This window comes from Dreissena polymorpha, chromosome 10, assembly GCF_020536995.1.
Source record: "Dreissena polymorpha isolate Duluth1 chromosome 10, UMN_Dpol_1.0, whole genome shotgun sequence".
Classification (NCBI taxonomy): domain Eukaryota; kingdom Metazoa; phylum Mollusca; class Bivalvia; order Myida; family Dreissenidae; genus Dreissena; species Dreissena polymorpha.
This window is the reverse complement of record NC_068364.1, coordinates 3,470,142-3,490,715: the sequence shown is the minus strand read 5'-3', so window position 1 is coordinate 3,490,715 and position 20,574 is coordinate 3,470,142. Positions and strand designations below refer to the sequence as shown.

General features: G+C 36.3%; 1 protein-coding gene and 1 long non-coding RNA gene across 3 annotated transcripts in view; both read left to right on the top strand.

The window, feature by feature from the left end:
* Positions 1-20,574, top strand: part of LOC127848825 (dymeclin-like) — a 53,744-nt gene that overhangs the window by 20,822 nt on the left and 12,348 nt on the right. For both annotated transcript variants that reach the window (XM_052381468.1, XM_052381467.1), the window contains exons 5-12: positions 5,045-5,123; positions 5,750-5,875; positions 7,182-7,315; positions 7,746-7,949; positions 15,745-15,923; positions 16,862-16,987; positions 17,602-17,715; positions 18,161-18,255. In XM_052381468.1, coding sequence (XP_052237428.1) covers positions 5,045-5,123; positions 5,750-5,875; positions 7,182-7,315; positions 7,746-7,949; positions 15,745-15,923; positions 16,862-16,987; positions 17,602-17,715; positions 18,161-18,255 — 1,057 coding nt within the window. The remainder of the gene's footprint in view (positions 1-5,044; positions 5,124-5,749; positions 5,876-7,181; positions 7,316-7,745; positions 7,950-15,744; positions 15,924-16,861; positions 16,988-17,601; positions 17,716-18,160; positions 18,256-20,574) is intronic.
* Positions 1-20,574, top strand: part of LOC127848851 (uncharacterized) — a 41,674-nt gene that overhangs the window by 8,752 nt on the left and 12,348 nt on the right. The window lies entirely within an intron of this gene.

Here is a 20,574-nt window from a genome sequence, read left to right as displayed (position 1 = left end):
TTCATTCTAAATTTATGCAGTTTTTTTCACCATTGTTGGAATGGGGCTGGGTCCCTTTGCATGGGGAAAAATGGCGTAGTTTCGACTTAAATTGAGAAATGAGTGCTGTTGATTGGTTGCTTACAAATACATTAAAATTGAGAATAGAAGTGATTTGAAGGGGTGTTGCGGCAGTTTATTTAACCGAGAATATATTTAAAGCAACACCGATGATGCTGTTATCACAACTCAATATTTTTGTTATCAGTATCGTCAGAAATGACTGAGTTGGTTCAATATTCAATTATTAGTGGTTCGATCCCAGGTGTGGTTAACTTTTTTTTTACTTTTTTTTTTATTTCTTTAATTTCATTCTTGTTTTATACTGGAGCTTTTTAGTCATGTCATTTAAATTTATCAATTTAAAGCATTTAATCACAAACTTCAAAACAAGCCGAACAAGTACATGTAAGTTATTAATGATTAAGGTCAAGTTTGATACTGTATGGTATTATGACTGTGATTAAATGTCTTTTGGTAAGCTGTTGTGATCCCAGTTAAGATTGTAAATAATTTCTAATGTGTATGCATATTTCTTTACAATCTATGTACCGGTACTTGGGTTTTGCCAAACTGATGTATTTTTATAACATTTGATGTAGACGGTAGGGATAGTTAAAACAAAACATCTCTGTTAAAAGTGCAGTGACCCCCTTTTTAGCTCACCTGTCACGAAGTGACATGGTGAGCTTATGTGACCGTGTGATGTCCGGCGTCGGTATGTGCGTGCGTGCGTGTGTGCATGCGTCCGTGAATCATTTGTTTGTGTAGACAGTAGAGGTCACAGTTTTCATCCAATCTTTATGAAATTTGGTCAGAATGTTAATCTTGATGAAATCTGGGTTGGGATTGTATTTGTGTCATCTGGGGTCAAAAACTAGGTCACTAGGTCAAAAACTAGGTCAAATAAATGAAAAACCTTGTGTAGACTATAGAGGTCGCAGTTTTCATCCAATCTTTATGAAATTTGGTCAGAATGTTTATCTTGATGTAATCTGGGTTGGGATTGTATTTGGGTCATCTGGGTTCAAAAACTAGGTCACTAGGTCAAAAACTAGGTCAAATAATAGAAAAACCTTGTATAGACAATTGAGGTCGAAGTTTTCATCCAATCATTATGAAATTTGGTCAGAATGTTTATCTTGATTAAATCTGGGTTGGTATTGTATTTAGGTCATCTTGGTTCAAAAACTAGGTCACTAGGTCAAAAACTAGGTCAAATAATAGAAAAACCTTGTGTAGACAATAGAGGTCACAGTTTTCATCCAATCTTTAAGAAATTTGGTCAGATTGTTTATCTTGATGATATCTGGGTTGGGATTGTATTTAGGTCATCTGAGGTCAAAAACTAGGTCACTAGGTCAAATAATAGAAAAACCGTCAATAATTTGTTTGTGTAGACAGTAGAGGTCACAGTTTTCATCTAAACTTTATGAAATTTGGCCAGAATGTTGATCTTGATAAAAACTGGGTTGGGATTGTATTTGGGTCATCTTGGGTCAAAAACTAGGTCACTAGGTCAAAAACTAGGTCACTAGGTCAAATAATAGAAAAACCTTATATAGACAATAGAGGTCGAAGTTTTCATCCAATCTTTATGAAATTTAGTCAGAAAGTTTATCTTGATGAAATTTGGGTTGGGATTATATTTGGGTCATCTTGGGTCAAAAACTAGATCACTAGGGTAAATAATAGAAAAAACTTGTGTAGACAATAGAGGTCACAGTTTTCATCCAATCTTCATGAAATTTGGTCAGAATGTTTGTCTTGCAGAAATCTGGGTTGGGATTGTATTTGGGTCATCTGGGGTCAAAAACTGGGTCAATAGGTCAAATATTAGAAAAACCTTGTGTAGACAATAGAGGTCACAGTTTTCATCCAATCTTTATGAAATTTGGTCAGAATGTTAATCTTGATGAAATCTGGGTTGGGATTGTATTTGGTTAGTCAGGTGAGCGATTCAGGGCCATCATGGCCCTCTTGTTTTATTTGTGTTTTATGATGACAACACGTAGATGACCATATTTGAGCAGTTTTGCAGAATTCTATTTGACCTAATTTTTTATGTCCCCCACTATAGTAGTGGGGGACATATTGTTTTTGCCCTGTCTGTTGGTCTGTTGGTTGGTTTGCGCCAACTTTAACATTTTGCAATAACTTTTGCTATATTGAATATAGCAACTTGATATTTGGCATGCATGTTATCTCATGGAGCTGCACATTTTGAGTGGTGAAAGGTCAAGGTCATCCTTCAAGGTCAGAGGTCAAATATATGTGGTCAAAATCGCTCATTTTATGAATACTTTTGCAATATTGAAGATAGCAACTTGATATTTGGCATGCATGTGTATCTCATGGAGCTGCACATTTTGAGTGGTGAAAAGTCATGGTCAAGGTCATCATTCAAGGTCAGAAGTCAAATATATGTGGCCCAAATCACTTATTTTATGAATACTTTTGAAATATTGAAGATAGCAACTTGATATTTGGCATGCATGTGTATCTCATGGACCTGCACAATTTGAGTGGTGAACGGTCAAGGTCATCCTTCAAGGTCAGAGGTCAAATATATGTGTCCCAAATCGCTTATTTTATGAATACTTTTGCAATATTGAAGATAGCAACTTGATATTTGGCATGCATGTGTATATCATGGAGCTGCACATTTTGAGTGGTGAAAGGTCAAGGTCATCCTTCAAGGTCAAATATATGGGTCAAAATTGCTCATGTAATGTCAATTCTGCAATATTGAAGCTAGCAATTTTATATTTGAAATGCATGTGTATCTCATGGAGCTGCACATTTTGAGTGGTGAAGGTTCAAGGTCATCCTTCAAGGTCAAATGTCATATAGGGGGACATTGTGTTTCACAAAGCATCTTGTTTAATTACATTTTGGTGTTAAAAATAGTAAAAATTTGATGTTTTTTGGGGTGACAAAAAAATTAAAAAATAAACATTTTTTTTTTAATATAACTTGTGTTCTCCATTTGTTTGGGATTGTGTTGTTTAATTAAATGGTATTTTATGTATCTCAGCTTATATAATATCTATATGTTGTCTATTTCATAGGTTATTAATTGGTTTGAGGCAATTATAGATTTTTCAGTTTAAATGAAAAAGTATATGTTATATAATGGTGAATAAAATAAAAACAAGGCGGTGACCCTATATTTTTATTTCATTTTTCATATAGTATTTGTATATAGTACTTGAATATAATTTTGAACAAAATCTATTTAGTGGAAAAAATCAGCAAAACTGCAGCAACACCCCTTAATATTATTTTAAACTATGGTTCAACTACTAGAGCTGGATTTGAGATGAATAAATTTGTAATATTCAATTGGGAATTTTAAGGTCTCATTTGGGAAAAATGTTAAGTTTTTATGCCCCCGGTAGGGTGGCATATAGCAGTTGAACTGTCCGTCAGTCAGTATGTCAGTCTGTCCGTCCGTCTGAACACTTTAATGGTCATAACGTTTTATGCCCCGGGATCGATAGATCGGGGTATATTGATTTTGGCCTGTCTGTCATTCTGTCCCAAAACTTTAACCTTACAGTTTTGCAATAACTTTTGAAATATTGAACACAGCAACTTGATATTTGGCATGCATGTGTATCTCATGAAGCTGCACATTTTGAGTGGTGCAAGGTCAAGGTCATCCTTCAAGGTCAAAGGTCAAAATTTTAAACTTTAATATAGTAAAATTTTGCAATGACTTCAAATATTGAACATCGCAACTTGATATTTGGCATGCATGTGTATCATATGGAGCTGCACATTTTGAGTGGTGAAAGGTCAAGTTCAACGTCATCGATCAAGGTCAAAGGTAAAAAATTAAAAAATTTAATATAGTAAAGTTTTGCAATAACTTTTGAATTATTGAACATAGCAACTTGATATTTGGCATGCATGTGTATCTCATGGAGCTGCACATTTTGAGTGGTGAAAGGTCAAGGTCAAGGTCATCCTTCAAGGTCAAAGATGGAAACTTTTGAAATATTGAACAAAGCAACTTGATATTTGGCATGCATGTGTATCTCATGGAGCTGCACATTTTGAGTGGTGAAAGGTCAAGGACAACGTCATCGATCAAGGTCAAAGGTAAACAACAAAAAAAAGCGGTGCATTAGAGGGCATTGTGTTTCTGACAAACACATCTCTTGTTCAATATTTAACAAAGCAACTTGATATTTGGCATGCATGTGCATCTCATGGAGCTGCACATTTTGAGTGGTGAAAGGTCAAGGTCAAGGTCATTCTTCAAGGTCAAATGTCTAATAAATGGCGTCTGTACGTCCGTCCGAAAACTTTTAACATTGGCCATAACTTTTTCACTATTGATAATAGCAACTTGATATTTGGCATGCATGTGCATCTCATGGAGCTGAACATTTTGAGTGGTGAAAGGTGAAGGTCAAGGTCATCCTTCAAGGTCAATGTTAAATATTCGGTCTGTCCGAAAACTTTAACATTGGCCATAACTTCTTAAATATTGAAGATAGCAACTTAATATTTGTCATGCATGTGTATCTAATGGAGCTAAACATTTTGAGTGGTGAAAGGTGAAAATCAAGGTCATTCTTCAAAGTCAAATGTCAAATATTCCGTCTGTCCGAAAACTTTAACATTGGCCATCACTTTTTTAATATTGAAGATAGCAACTTGATATTCGGCATGCATGTGAATCTAATGGAGCTGCACATTTTGAGTGGTGAAAGATCAAGGTTGTCCTTCAAGGTCAAATTCAAAGGTCAAATTTTGCAATATTGAAGATAGCAACTAGATATTTAAAATGCATGCGTATCTGATGGAGCTGCACATTTTTTAGTGGTGAAAGGTCAAGATCATCCTTCAAGGTCAAAGGTTGAATAGATGGCTTCAAAGCGGCGCAATAGGGGGCATTGTGTTTCCGACAAACACATCTCTTGTTTCAATTTGGAAATGCGTCCCCTTACCGGACCCAAATTGTAATGAAACAAACGCTGTGATGTATTTACAGGTTCAGAGGAAGACTCGATTCCTCTGGGTGAACAATTGATGACAGCTCTGGTAGAACTGTTGGTGGATGTGCCTGTCCTGTAAGTGTCATTATAGCCCCTAATAATAAGTTTGAGGTCGGGGGGGTATTTTGGAGACAGTAATTTTAAAACTTCTTTTTTTCATCAATCTGGTTGACATACATTTTATAATCATGCCAACGTATAGATTCTTGAATTTTCGTTCTAACAAATGGACTGAAAGAAATATGGTTTCAGAGTTTAGTGAAGAAAAAGGTTATTCAGTTGAGCCTATGAAAAGTATTATTATTAAGAAGAGGTTAAGAGGAAGGTGTTTTTTTCTAACAATGTGCTCTTTATTTTTCCTAAACAAATAAAATGTTGCAAGTTTTTAGAGAAAACTTCATCCACATCTTTAAAGGGATTGCATGGGAACTTAAAATATGTCATCACAATTGAATGTAGATGACTGATATACAAGACAACTTTCTCAAACGTGTGATCACCATGAAGTGTAAATCTGACACTTTCATCGCCAGTAACCCACATATTCCTGTATGTGTTGCCCTTGAACAAAGCTGACAAAGTGTTTAGAGATTTACTCGTACTTTAATATATATTTTTAGTAGGTTAACATAAGCTTTTATATTATATAGTTATGCATATATTTACTGAAATTTTACGTATGCTCTGATTTTTTTTTTCAGGAGTTTTACATATGCTCTACACCTGGAGGCCCTCAACACTCTTATAGTGCTACTTTCGGTTCAGATGTATCAGCCACTGCCTGCCAGCAGATTTACTATGTATAAATATATGATGCAAGGAAAGTGGTGAGTAATTCTGTATACGCTCATCATTAAAAACTGGACACATTATTGGAACACTTGTGGCTAAGATCTGTGTTCAGCACAATCAAGCCTGTTTATTTCAAAATGTTAAAATCGGATCATCATGTTGGCTGAAATGTTTGTGGGCATAATATCTTGGCCAAGTACAATGACAAGCCAGATTGCTTGGAGCACTTCAAAATTATGGCCTTATTTAATAAAAAAATTGCCAAATTAATGTTATTTGCTCTCTTAATCAAGATCAATCTATCTCAGACATTTAAATGAGCCTATTTTGTGACAAGTTTTGCACTTTTGTTTTCATTTCAACATATGGTGATTATCATAATTAAGAGAAGTGTGTGGGTTAAATGCATTTGTAACGGACACAATCATGTGTACTCAGTCTTTGTGAAGCCCTTATGTTAGCTAAGAATGCCCTGGTTAAGACTTTAGTTAGATCAGCTTTCATGTTTAACTCTTTTAGTGCGGAAGTCGAATTTTGAAGGCCTTTGCAAACAGTTTGGATCCAGATGAGACGCCACAGAACGTGGCGTCTCATCTGGATCCAAACTGTTTGCTATTCTGATAGTATTCTTTGAAAAAAAATCGAAGAAAATGCTAATTTTAGAAATTCAGCAGACGACATTTAAGCAGACGACAAATTTCCCAGCATGCAAAGGGTTAAGTGTCAATATCTGAGCCATGTTCTGAGATAACTCTTCTTTATGCTTGCACATAAAGTGTAGTCACAGATACGCCTGCACAGTCCCCACTGGCTAATAAGGGACAACTCTTTCTGCTTTCATGTAATTTTGGTTTTGAAAGAATTCTCTTCTTAAGGAAAATCCAGTCTAGGCCGAAAGTGTCTACCTTATTAGCCTGTGCAGACTGCACAGGATAATTTGGTAAAACACTTAATGCACATGCATTTTGTCTATTTTTAGCTCGGCTGTTTTGGGAGAAAACCCGAGTTATTGTCATAGCCAGCTCGTCGTGTCTTCCGCCGTCCGCGTCGTGCTAAAACCTTGACATTTTGCTCTGAAATCAAATTGCTTCCACTTACAACTTTGAAACTTCATATGTAGATGCACCTTGATGAGTTCTACATGCCACACCCACTGTTGGGTCACAAGGTCAAATTCACTGTGACCTATAAACAAATTAAAAAAATTCTGACAAGCTTTCATTTATTCAAAACTGCACCCAAAGCCATGCGTTGGCACATGTTATTCGGTGCTCTTGTTTCCGGAAAGAGGCACATTAGACTGAAATAATGTTAAATTGGGGCTTTAATTTTACTTTCCAGCTCAATACATGCATGCTTGCTGGTAAAAGCCTTGCTGAGAAATTACGTGAACCAAGAGAAGTGCCCTCACGAGCTCTACAAAAACACAACCGATTCTGTAGGAGCTATTGCAAACATGACAGCATCATTAGCATGTAAGTAAAGTGTAGTGTCTTTTTCCCCTGCTTACAGGGCTTTTCACCCTTATGTAACAGGGGCCGAAATTATTGGGCCTCTTTCCAATTTCCTTAAGAAATAACGCCATGAGGTTCGCAATTTAATTAAATTGGAGATCAAAGGTCAAGATAGATCTCTGATAATCTAGCCTGTGTAAGGTGAGCAATCTTATGCCATGTGGGCCCTTCTGTTTGTGTTAGGTGAGCTATCTCATGCCATGTGGGCCCTATTGTTTGTGTTAGGTGAGCAATCTTATGCCATGTGGGCCCTTCTGTTTGTGTTAGGTGAGCAATCTAATGCCATGTGGGCCCTTCTGTTTGTGTTAGGTGAGCAATCTTATGCCATGTGGGCCCTTCTGTTTGTGTTAGGTGAGCAATCTCATGCCATGTTTGCCCTCTTGTTTTGTAGCAAGTCTCTGGTCAGTTGTCACACTGGGCATGGGGTCATCAGCATCGGCGTCAGCAACAAAGAAGACTGAAGAAGAATTTAACGAGACCCTTTTAGCCAATCAGAGTCTTCTATTCTTGTTGGTCTTGGCCAATCACTGCACATCCGAACTGGCGTTGAAAAATCCGTATCGTCAGGCACTTTTTCAGTTCACAAATGCACAAGGTAATTGAAAAAATGGAGTACATTGGTATTTTTATTCCCTCGGATCGAAAGATCGGGGGTATATTGTTTTTGGCCTGTCTGTCATTGTAAGTGTGTGTGTGTGTCTCAAAACCTTCTTCATAACTTTTGCAATATTGAACGTAGCAACTTGATATATGGCATGTATGTGTATCGCATGGAGCTGCACATTTTGAGTGGTGAAAGGTCAATGTCAAGGTCATCCTTCAAGGTCAAAGGTCAAATATATGTGTCCTAAAACTTTATCCAAAACTTTAACCTTCTTCATAACTTTTGCAATATTGAACGTAGCAACTTGATATTTGGCATGCATGTGTATCTCATGGAGCTGCACATTTTGAGTGGTGAAAGGTCAACGTCATCCTTCAAGGTCAAAGGTCAATATAAAATTTCAAAACTTTAACCAAAACTTTAACACTGACTGTGTCTGCACTTGTTACTGTGAGTCAGTGCCTCACTCCCTGACTGTGTCTGCACTTGTTACTGTTAGTCAGTGCCTCACTCCCTGACTGTGTCAGCACTTGTTGCTGTCAGTCAGTGAGTCACTTCCTGACTGTGTCTGCACTTGTTACTGTGAGTCAGTTAGTCACTCCCTGACTGTGTCTGCACTTGTTACTGTGAGTCAGTGAGTCACTCCCTGACCTTGTCTGCACTTGTTACTGTGAGACAGTGAGTCACTCACTTACTGTGTCTGCACTTGTTACTGTGAGTCAGTTAGTCACTTCCTGACTGTGTCAGCACTTGTTACTGTGAGTCAGTGAGTCACTCCCTGACTGTGTCTGCACTTGTTACTATGAGTCGGTGAGTCACTCCCTGACTGTGTCTGCACTTGTTACTGTGAGACAGTGAGTCACTCCCTGACTGTGTCTGCACTTGTTACTGTGAGTCAGTGAGTCACTCCCTGACTGTGTCTGCACTTGTTGCTGTCAGTCAGTGAGTCACTCCCTGACTGTGTCTGCACTTGTTGGTTTTTATACGCCCGTCTATGACGGGACGTATTATGGTATACCCCGCGTCCGTCTGTCCGTCCGTCTGTCCGTCCGTCCGTCCGTCCGTCCGTCCGTCTGTTAATGTCGTACGCTACGTCAAATATCCTTTGACAGATTTTCTTCAAATTTTAACACAATCTTAATATTGATAAACCCTGATCCCCTTTCGTTTTTGACGGAATTCTGAATTGTCGTTCCAGAGTTATGGGACTTTGTTCGTCAAAATTTCGTGATTTCATTGAATGTCCTACTGTAGCTCAAATATCCTTCGATGGATTTTTTTCAAATTTCAACACAATCTTAATATTGATAAACCCTGATCCCCTTTCGTTTTTGACGGAATTCTGAATTGTCGTTCCAGAGTTATGGGACTTTGTTCGTCAAAATTTCGTGATTTCATTGAATGTCCTACTGTAGCTATATAAAAATGTTAAAGTTGTTATAACTTTGGTATGCTTGGACCTAGAGTCTTGAAACTTGACATGAAGGTTGGCCAGAACTAGTAAGTAACCACTGGACATTTCAAGGTCATTCATTTGAAGGTCAAGGTCACTGTGACCTTGAATGTAAAAATGTTAAAGTTGTTATAACTTTGGTATGCTTGGACCTAGAGTCTTGAAACTTGACATGAAGGTTGGCCAGAACTAGTAAGTAACCCCTGGACATTTCAAGGTCATTCATTTGAAGGTCAAGGTCACTGTGACCTTGAATGTAAAAATGTTAAAGTTCTTATTTCATGTTATAACTTTGGTATGCTTGTACCTAGAGTCTTCAAACTTGAAATAAAGATTGGCCAGTACTAGAAGATGACCACTGGTCATTTCAATGTCATTCATTTGAAGGTCAAGGTCACTGTGACCTTAAATGTTAAAATGTTAAAATTGTTATAACTTTGGTATGCTTGGACATAGAGTCTTCAAACTTGACATGAAGGTTTGCAAGCACACTTAGATGACCACTGGTCATTTCAAGGTCATTCATTCTAAGGTCAAGGTCACTGTGACCTTAAATGTTATTGTTGTTCATGTATCCTACCGTAGCTCAAATATCCCCCGATGGATTTTTTATACGCCCGTCTATGACGGGACGTATTATGGTATACCCCGCGTCCGTCTGTCCGTCCGTCCGTCCGTCCGTCCGTCTGTTAATGTCGTACGCTACGTCAAATATCCTTTGACAGATTTTCTTCAAATTTTAACACAATCTTAATATTGATAAACCCTGATCCCCTTTCGTTTTTGACGGAATTCTGAATTGTCGTTCCAGAGTTATGGGACTTTGTTCGTCAAAATTTCGTGATTTCATTGAATGTCCTACTGTAGCTCAAATATCCTTCGATGGATTTTTTTCAAATTTCAACACAATCTTAATATTGATAAACCCTGATCCCCTTTCGTTTTTGACGGAATTCTGAATTGTCGTTCCAGAGTTATGGGACTTTGTTCGTCAAAATTTCGTGATTTCCATGCTCATGTACTTATAAAATAAACCATGTATTCAAATACAAATAAACTGAAGTAAAAAAATGATTCAAAGGGTTATTTATTACCTTACTACTTCATTGGCGAACGACGGGCGTATCATGCGCTCATGGCGCAGCTTTTATTGCTCCATAACTCAGCCAGTTTTCATCAGATTTCTACCAATCTTTCTGAAAATGTTTATTTGCTTTAAATAGATGCCAAGTATTTTAAGCAGCAGTATCCATCAAGGCACTTTATAAGACTCTTGAATTATTGTACCCTACCAGTTTCACTGGAGGGGACTTATGGTTTGCGCTCTGTGCGTCTGTCAGTCAGTCTGTCTGTCATACTTTTCTGGATCCTGCAATAACTTTAAAAGTTCTTAATAAATTGTTCATGAAACTTTCAACATGGATAGATGGCAATATGGACATTATGCACGTCATTTCATTTTGTTCCTACGTCGAAAATTGTGGTTGCTATGGCAACCAAAAAAACACAAACTGAAAATGGTGGAATTTCTGACAATGGCGGAGCCGGTTGGGGACCATATTGCTTGACAATAGTTTTTTTCTCCTTCGTAAATATTTGTTCTTTAATTTTGTCCAGATCATATCTTTAAAAAAATTAAAGATGTATTCACCTGAATAAAAGTTGGGCTCGATTGGTCATTGTCGGCTCGGGTCCTACTTACATGTATCCCGGGTACAGTTAAGTATACTTACATGTAGCACGGGTACGGTAAATATACTTAAACGTACCCGGTCAATATTAGACTGTACACGAGATGTATTCCCGCCCGAAATCCGATGTCGTAAAATGTGCTCTCTATTACCGTAAAACAATATTGTTTATTTTAAAAAACTTCTCTTTTAACAAAAATGCATCAAAATGCTTTTTGAGTATGAGTTTCAATAATATAGAGGATATTTAACAGAAAATTTGACATAAATGTCAACATCATTAATGAAAAAAATAGCCGACAATGACTGATTTAGCGTTAAAATTCCCGGGTACGTTTAAGTATATTTGCCGTACCCCGGGTACATGTAAGTATACTTAAGAGTACCCAGGGTACATTTAAGTAGTAACCAAGCAGACAATGATCAATCAAGCAATAGTTGGGTAGATCTCATTGAGAGAATTTGCAGAGTACAACAATTTTAATTCTTCTGTGTTGATTCTAAGAGTTATTGTCCTTTGTTAATTAGTGTACTTAAATTTTGCCGGGAGCATATCTCAAAAAGTGTCTGAGGTATCTTGAAACTTTATAAAAAGGTAGATTTCATCAATGGAGGTGCAGTGCACATGAAACATAACTCTTGGTCCCTCTTTTGGAGAGTTATCACCCTTTGTTAATCGTTTGTCTTGTCTTGAGTATATCTCAATAAGAGATTTCAACATAAAAGTTTATATGTAGGTAAAGCTGATTAAGGGGTTTGCAGTACACAAGAACTGTTACTCTTGCCTTTTGTTAAGAGTTATAGATCCTTTCTAATGTGTGAACTTAAATTTTGTCAGTAGCATATCTTGAAAACTAAAAGATGAAAAACACAGTTCTTAGTTAAGAATGTTTTTCCTGAAAAAATTATATTAAATTACTGTCTCTCCCCCTAACACTAATTTTTGTGACCAGTTGCATGGGGGGCTGAATCCATGTGCGGAAGAACCCTAAGTAGAAAAATGTTACATCTATGATTTTTAGTTAAACATATAAAGTAGAAGGTTTATAGATAAATAAAGGTTAATGTTTCTGAAAAAAATCTATATTATAGGCCCAAATTGCATTAGACAATAGCTGTTGATTAAATTATGCTTATCAATTGTTTTGTGATATAAAGATATACTAAACAATTTAAAACTGTATTTAACACAGACTGGGTCCACAGTTTTGAAGGTAAGTTAAAGAAGGAATTTGTCATAAGAAAAATGGTTTGATTTATTACTTAAATTTTTGGTTGGAAAAAAGTGGTTATACAAGAAATGTATAGTGTTCTTTTTCAATTTTCTGATTTTATCAAGTGGGAAATGGTTTTAATTTTTGGAAAACAAAGCCCCAACAAAATGTAACCAATATTATTTTTGTGTTTGACTTTGCCCTTTATTCATGCTCTTGTTTTGTTCATACGCATTTCAAACATGTTTATAAACGCCATTACAATCATTATGTGGGATGTACTTTGATCTGTTTTACTGGATTCCAGTATGGAAAATATCTGTCACAACATTGTTAAAAAATATTCATGCATGAAGGTCAATGGCCAGAAAATGTTTGTAAGCATATTTATGTAACCACATGTATCGCCTTGTTTTCTGCATTTTAACCTGATAAATGTACTGGAGTCTTTCATGGTACCGTCAGTTTGTTATTATCCCCCGCCATAGGCGGAGGGATATTGTTTTGGCATTGTCCGTCCATCCGTCCATCTTTCCGTCCGTCTGGCATTTTTGTGTCCGGAGCCATATCTTGGAAGTGCTTTGGCGGATTTCATTGAAACTTGGTATGAGTATATATATGGTGAAGAGGATGATTACTACCAAATGGCATTGTACAACATCTGTTAATAATGGAGTTATGGCCCTTTATGCTTTTTTAAGTGTCAAATATAATTCTTTTGTGTCCAGAAGCATATTGGCGGGGGATATCAATTCAATGAATTTGCTTGTTAATTCTGTTTTTCTGCATGACATTGACCTGTAAAGGCTGGATAAGATAAGTGAATTTTTGTATGCCCCCAGTTGGGTGGCATATAGCAGTTGAACTGTCAGTCCTTCTGTCTGTCTGTCAGTCTGTGCATTCGTCTGAAAACTTTTAACATGGGCCATAACTTTTGCAATATTGAAGATAGCAAATTGATATTTGGCATGCATGGAGCTGCACATTTTGAGTGGTGAAAGGTCAAGGTCATCCTTCAAGGTAAAAAAAACAAATCCAAGGGAAGTAACAAGCTTAAAAGGGAGATAATTTCTATTTATCATTTGGCAGGTACAGATCATTTTCACAAGAGAAGTAATACTTTTTAAAGGGGTATAATTAAAAAGAATTCAAAGTGGTGCAGTAGGGGGCATTGTGTTTCTGACAAACACATCTCTTGTTTTATAAAATTTTGATTATTTCAATTATTTTGGAATTAAGACAACTTTCTGAAAGGAAGTAGGCTTTATTGTCATAACCGACATTTTCCTCAAATATGCTGTGCTCCTTGGTTGACTGTTGGGTATTTGGAAAAGAAGACTTGGATCACATGAATAATTTCATTGGTTCTGTGGTCCAGGTGAGCACACGAGTTCAACCAAGGACGCCACGCAGCATTAAAATAGATAACACATGTTGATGTAAGCCTTTGTTGTCTCAAATTGTTAAATGAAAATTAAAATTGTTGTACTTAATGTTGAGCCACACAAAATGGGTGTTGTCACTATAAAGCATATATTTAACAACAAATATTGCCACTGTACTTTTCATTTTGTATGTTATTAACCAGGTTTTCCGAAGGAAAAAACTGGTTATTAGATTGGCGAATGCGGGCGGGCGGGCTGGCTGGCTGGCTGGCTGGCGGGCTGGCGGAACAAGCTTGTCCGGGCCATAACTATGTCGTTCATTGTCAGATTTTAAAATCATTTGGCACATTTGTTCACCATCATTGGACGGTGTGTCGCGCAAAATAATTACGTCGATATCTCCAAGGTCAAGGTCACACTTTGAGTTCAAAGGTCAAAAATGGCCATAAATGAGCTTGTCCTGGCCATAACTATGTCATTCATTGTGAGATTTTAAAATCATTTGGCACATTCGTTCACCATCATGGTACGGTGTGTCGCACGAAAGAATCACGTCAATATCTCCAATGTCAAGGTCGCCACGACTAATAATAGATTATTTTTTTTTAAACAAACTTACAAAGGGGGTTAATTTTGTTTGTTCATTTCAAAAGTTCAGTTTGAGTTTTCTCCCTTTATCAGATTTTTTTTTCACAATGAAAACTTGGTTTTGTGACAATTTTGTCCCTTGTTTTACCTTGTTTCTGTTATCAACACACAGTTTATTTCTGTGTTAAAAAGGTAGCTTCAGCTAATCTTGTTTAACCAAACGTACAAAATTTTCGAGCCTTGCACTGACGTGTTTCCAAACTTTGCATGAAAAATTTAATTGCTACTCAAAACACACAATATGATATTATCTATATGAGGCTTACTCTGGGAAGACAGGGTTTAATGCATGTAACATACAGTGTCATGGCAGATTAGCCTGTACCATCTGCACAGGCTAACCAGGGATTACACTTTCAGCCTTAACTGGATTATCGCTCAGAAGAGACTTCCTTGCAACTAAAAATATAATAAATACGGAATATTACGCTAGTCAATTGTTCCAAGAGTTTGTATCACTCGAGTGGCTTGTGTGATGACGTATCATACGAGAGGCAGAGCCTCGAGTGTGATGCGAAATAGCACAAGCCACGAGAGTGATACAAACTCTTGGAACAATTGACTAGCATAATATTCCTTTTATTATATACAACAACTAACGAAAACAGTTAACAAATGTATTTTTTACTTTAACAAAACTGACAAAACAATGGCTAAAACGGTACGCCATAGTTTATTTAAGACGCTTATGAATACAGTTTATGTAAAAAAACGAGTAAACATTCGAACCGGGAAAACACAGGTTTCCGACCTGCTTGCCTTAATGCCATCATTAATCCAATTTTTATAACAATTAAGTTGAAAACTTTAATCCGATGATTATAACAAAAATGTTTAAATGATATGCACTTCCACTTCTATCTTCCGTGTCTTTATCGAAACTTAGTTTAAACCACACTATTTTATTGTATTCCTATCGAAATATACATTTATGCACGATAAACACACACTCCAAAATACGTTTTTAACACATAGTTTACTGTTAAAAAACACAACGTCCGACATGTCCTTACAGAGTTCAGATAAAACTATTGTGTTTTGTCACAGAAATGACGTCACACGATGTACTACATAATATATTTCGTAATATAAAATATTTCTATTTTCGGTGCGTGTAATGTGACGTCATTAAATGGGTCGAAGTAGTCCGGCTAGTATGGTAATACGGAATTGGAAACAGCGAGTAGCGTAATACGGGATTTTTTAGTTCAACGATTGATACAACCTGTATTTTGTTAAAAGCATTCAACAGGTTTATAATAAAAGCGAAAACTGTCGTCCCTGCAGTCCACACAGGTAAATCTGGGACGATACTTAACGTACGCGCCATAAGCCCTGTTTTCCCAGATCGCATCTTATTATATATTTGTTCCTAGCTGTATAATCATTTTCCAGAGGCAGCTCAAGGCCCAACTACTGCCCATGCGACCTTCAAAACCGACTTCAGCGAATTATACAAGACACTTTGCAGCACGCTGAAAGACGACCAGACCACCCTGCTGCTGTATCTGCTGATTCACCGAAATCCAAACGTGAAGGCTTTTATACTGTCACGTACCAACATTGACCAGTTGGTGAGATTCAGTGTTTTTTAACCTGAAATTTAGTGCGTTGTTACCCCTATTTTAGGGTTGACAACTTGACATTAAAAATTATTTATTTTTTCTGTCCACTTCTTTTCTAGATTACATTCCATCAGATGTTAACTGGTCATTCTGAAGGATTGCTCCGGTTTGTCTGATAATACAATCGCTAAAAATCCAGTACCATGCCAGGATGAGAATATCTACCACTACTACATGCCTAACAGATTGCTATCTACACTCCAGAAATTGAAGTTGCTTCCCTTATTTCTGATTTATCCCATATTTATAAGACGATTACCGTAATTACTCTATGTTTTCTGACACTCAAAGTTTTAGGACACCCCTGTTTTTAGCAAAAAAAAAATTTTTTCGTGACTTAATTTTCGGACACACAAGTGCCTGAGGGCAACGGACCATTACATTTGCGTTATAGGGTAAATAACCTTGTAAACCTGTATTAAACAATGGTTTCGCCCGATAGCATAAGCGTTATGACAATTACCAGGGGAAGGGCCAATTAGCAGTTCAACTATCTACCGCAATGGTACCACCCATTCTCAGTAAAATAACCGTGACAAATACTTAACGTTTCAAAGTTTGGTGCACCCTATTGCAAGTTTTAGGAACAATAGAAGGTTTTAGACAAGAAATATCGGAAATGAAAAAGCAAAGAATTCATAGTTTGCTTTTTTATTGCGTTAATTACAGGTTCCTACTAGCGAGTATAGGTACATCACATGCTCATCTTTGAACTTGTTGGTCAAAGTACAACCTTGTAGTAACTATCTGTCAAATAAATTAAGCGTTAAAAATTATTTGAAATGCAGTGCACACATATATAACTGTAATACAGTTTTCGGACACGAATTTTTTTAATTATTTTTAAGTGTCCGAAAACATAATTACGGTATTTCCCTTGTTTTCAGATAATGCCATTGTTGAAGATCCTGTACCATGCCCAAGACAAGAACTCCCACCACATCTACATGGCGTTGATTATTCTGCTTATTCTATCAGAGGACGATGTTTTTAACAAGGCAGTCCATGAAATTGTATGTTTTTTGTAGCAACAAATATTTATCATCTGTCTTTCTTTCTGTCTTTACCAGTCACAAAAAATTGCTCGGCCCATATTTGCCAACCGATTTTTACACTTAAGTCTAAAAATACAAAATATTCTTAAAACTGTAATGTTCTATAATTACATGAAAGTTAAGCCTGGCATGGCAGTTTACACCAATAATTACATCATCATTTATATATTTATTTATTTAGAACAGTTTGTTAAAGAAAAAGCTTTTTCCAGCATGTATATTTTTAAACTGTTAGGAAATGTTCTTGTGTCTGAGTCTATTCTTTATTCATAAATCTTAGAATAGAATCAGTTGTTTATTACGTGCTCTGGTGAAATTATGTCGTCAACATTGTCATATTTTTTTAAGGGAATTATTTGTAATGGTGTGATAAGCCTAGACATACTCAAACTTTCTTAACATTTTGATTAAGAAATCAATTTGGCATGACTTTCTTTAAGCAGATATTTAACATGTATACCAGATATCAGCCAGATATATTTGTTTTCATTGCACGTCTTAAAAAATATGGAATTGTTGATATCATGATTAATGTGATAAATGTCATTAATGAATATTATTTTTGGTTTCAGACATTAAAAAATGTGCCATGGTTTAAAGAACGCACCATGTCTGAAGTTTCTTTGGGTGGGTTGCTTATCTTGGTTGTGATTAGGACGATACAGTTCAACATTGCGAGAATGAGGGTAGGATTCTTTGGCAGTTTTGAATATTGAGGTGGTTCTAGTCTACTAAGGTGAAAGCATGGTTAAACAAATATTTTTTTAACTCATCACCATTTTCACTTGAATGAGAAGTACATGTATTATTGTAATAATCGCTATAATAAAATAATCATCATCATAATCATTTAATGTTATGTGTTAACATGGTTCTAATCTGTTGTAGTGTGCGTACTGGTATGGTCATTGACAAATTAAAACAAAGAAACTTGAGCGACAATTTGGCAACAAATAAGTTTGAAAATGTTCTAATTAGAAAGCTCATGGTCCTTTTGGTATCTTGTTATTGTTTCCAATACACATATATTTTATTACCAGTCATGATGTGTGTATTGAGAGAAATGAGACAGTAAGATAGCTGGTCCATTTTTGCCTTATACACTTAGAATAACTGGTATTATATTTTCAGGACAAATATCTGCACACAAACTGTTTAGCAGCTCTGGCCAACATGTCGTCACAGTTCACGAATCTCCATCAGTATGTGTCACAGAAACTTGTGAGGTAAGGGAGCTAACTCAGGGATAATCATTAGCAAACTCATATAAGAGGTTACCTCCCTTAGGAGCTACCTCGGGAATTTTTAGGTTTCTCACTTTGTAACATGTTTATACCCCATGATGATAATGGCAGAAGGACCTTGAGTGTAATAATGTCCATGTGTGTGTGTTTTCTTTTGTGTGATTGTTTGTGTGGGACATTTCGTGTTGTACCTGATGCTATTTCAATATATCCCCCCATTGGTGCAAAAAGTTACTTTGTGCATTCTAATTTCAATGTCACATGGTACCTGTTTGCAACAATGGGGCGAATTATTTTGGCAATAATGATCACCAGACTAAGACGACATGTCGCGTGAATCAATCATATACGCTGCCTTCAAGGTCAAGTTCAAAGAGGACTTGCAGTTTATGCGAGACAAAGAACATGTATGTGTATTGCCCATATCTTTGTTGTGCCTTGCACCATTTCAAAATAAATTGGCACAAATGATCATCAAATCAAGACAACCTTGTTGCTAGCTCAAAGTTCAAGGTCATAGTGTTCGCTTGGAGTTGTTGCATATTTCTTATAAAACCCATAACTTTGCTCAGCATTATTGTTTTAGAAATAAATTGGAACAAATAATCAAGATATACAATTTGTCGAATGCAAAACTATATCTGTCACTTCAAAGTCAGTGTCAAAGTGAATACTTGAAGTCATACAAAGTCCTTATATTGTATTATATGAGCCTCGCTATGTGAAAAGGGGGTTTAATGCATGTGCGTAAAATGTTGTCCCAGATTAGCCTGTGCAGTGGGCACAGGCTAATCTGGGACGTCACTTTCCGCTTATATGATATTTTTCGTTTCAAGAAAGTCTCTTCTTAGTAAAAATCCAGTTTAGGCGGAGAATGTCATTCCTGATTAGTCTGTGTGGACTGCACAGGCTAAACTGGGACGACACTTTACACACATGCATTAAACCCTCTTTTCACACAGCACTGCCCATACTGTTATAGTGGATATTCATTAGACCTTCATATATGTCTGTTTAAACATAATTTATTTAAAACTGTTTTCATCATTTCAAAATGACATGACAAATGCACCACTTATGCATACTTAAATGTCATTTTCCCATATGTGAAATAAGCTTGTCTAACAACAATTACAGAAGACAAATATCCTCCATAAGACTATATGTGATGGGTGTATAATCTGTCTCCCTGTTGCAAAGGTCAAAGGTGAACTTTGGCCATTTAACACTCTCTTCTAGACTGTAACTTAATTGTTCATCATTCTATAATAATCAGGGATCATATTTTCCCGCAACATCAATCGGTCCGTATATAAATGGGGAAAAAGTATCCGAAAATGTATGTCCGAAATCATGACAAATTAAGTTAAAATATATACCATTGATTTTGCCATTCATGAAGGTGGTATAATAAATGTACAAGAAAAATTCCCTTAGGCATTTTTTTTTAACGGAACGAGTTTTCTCAACTGGTTTTATCATTTGCTATTTTATTGTGGTTTCGTGTGCTGTTTTATCAGACTTTATCATTAGTCTATACCAATGTTTTAAATTGTTGTCGACTCGATAATAGCTTTCAAACATGCACTGAACCAAACAAATGTCTGTGCGTAGATTGGCTACTGACAATAACACACCAAATAATTAAGAAATAATTTATGTATATTATTCATATTATTGCAACATCCGGGCACTTACGTCAGTTAGAGCTACGTGCCCATTGACGACGGTGAAAACAAAAGCGCTGCCGCCATTTTGTTTGCATTGAGAAATAGAGCGTGATCGTTTATATTTTAACGATTATATTAAGATTTTATTTCTCAACATGCTAACAAGTTGTTCTACTTAAATCATGTTTGTTGTCAAATAACCCACGGCCGATAGAGTTTAGATGCGTAGGGATTTAATCACAGAAGCGAAACATTTGAAACCACGCATCTAATTTTCTGGTCGTGAGTTATTCAACAACAAAGTATAAAGTACACGAATAATTTTGATTCTAACATGGTTTTACTAAAGATTTATACAATGTATTTTTTTTTTTCTGGTGTACTATTTCATGTGAAGTTCCACCCATAAAAATAACTTTCGGCTGTTCTGTTGATCAGATCTGCGACTTTCATTCATAATTTTATTACCGGATTATTACGCTGGTGGAAAATGTATCGGCATGTTTTGTTTAGTTACAGCGCGTGCTATCAGACGCGTCTTTTCGGATGCTTCTTTAATCCGCTGTTCAAGAGTTTTTAGCTCATCTATTTTTTGAAAAAAAATTATGAGCTATTGTCATCACCTTGGTGT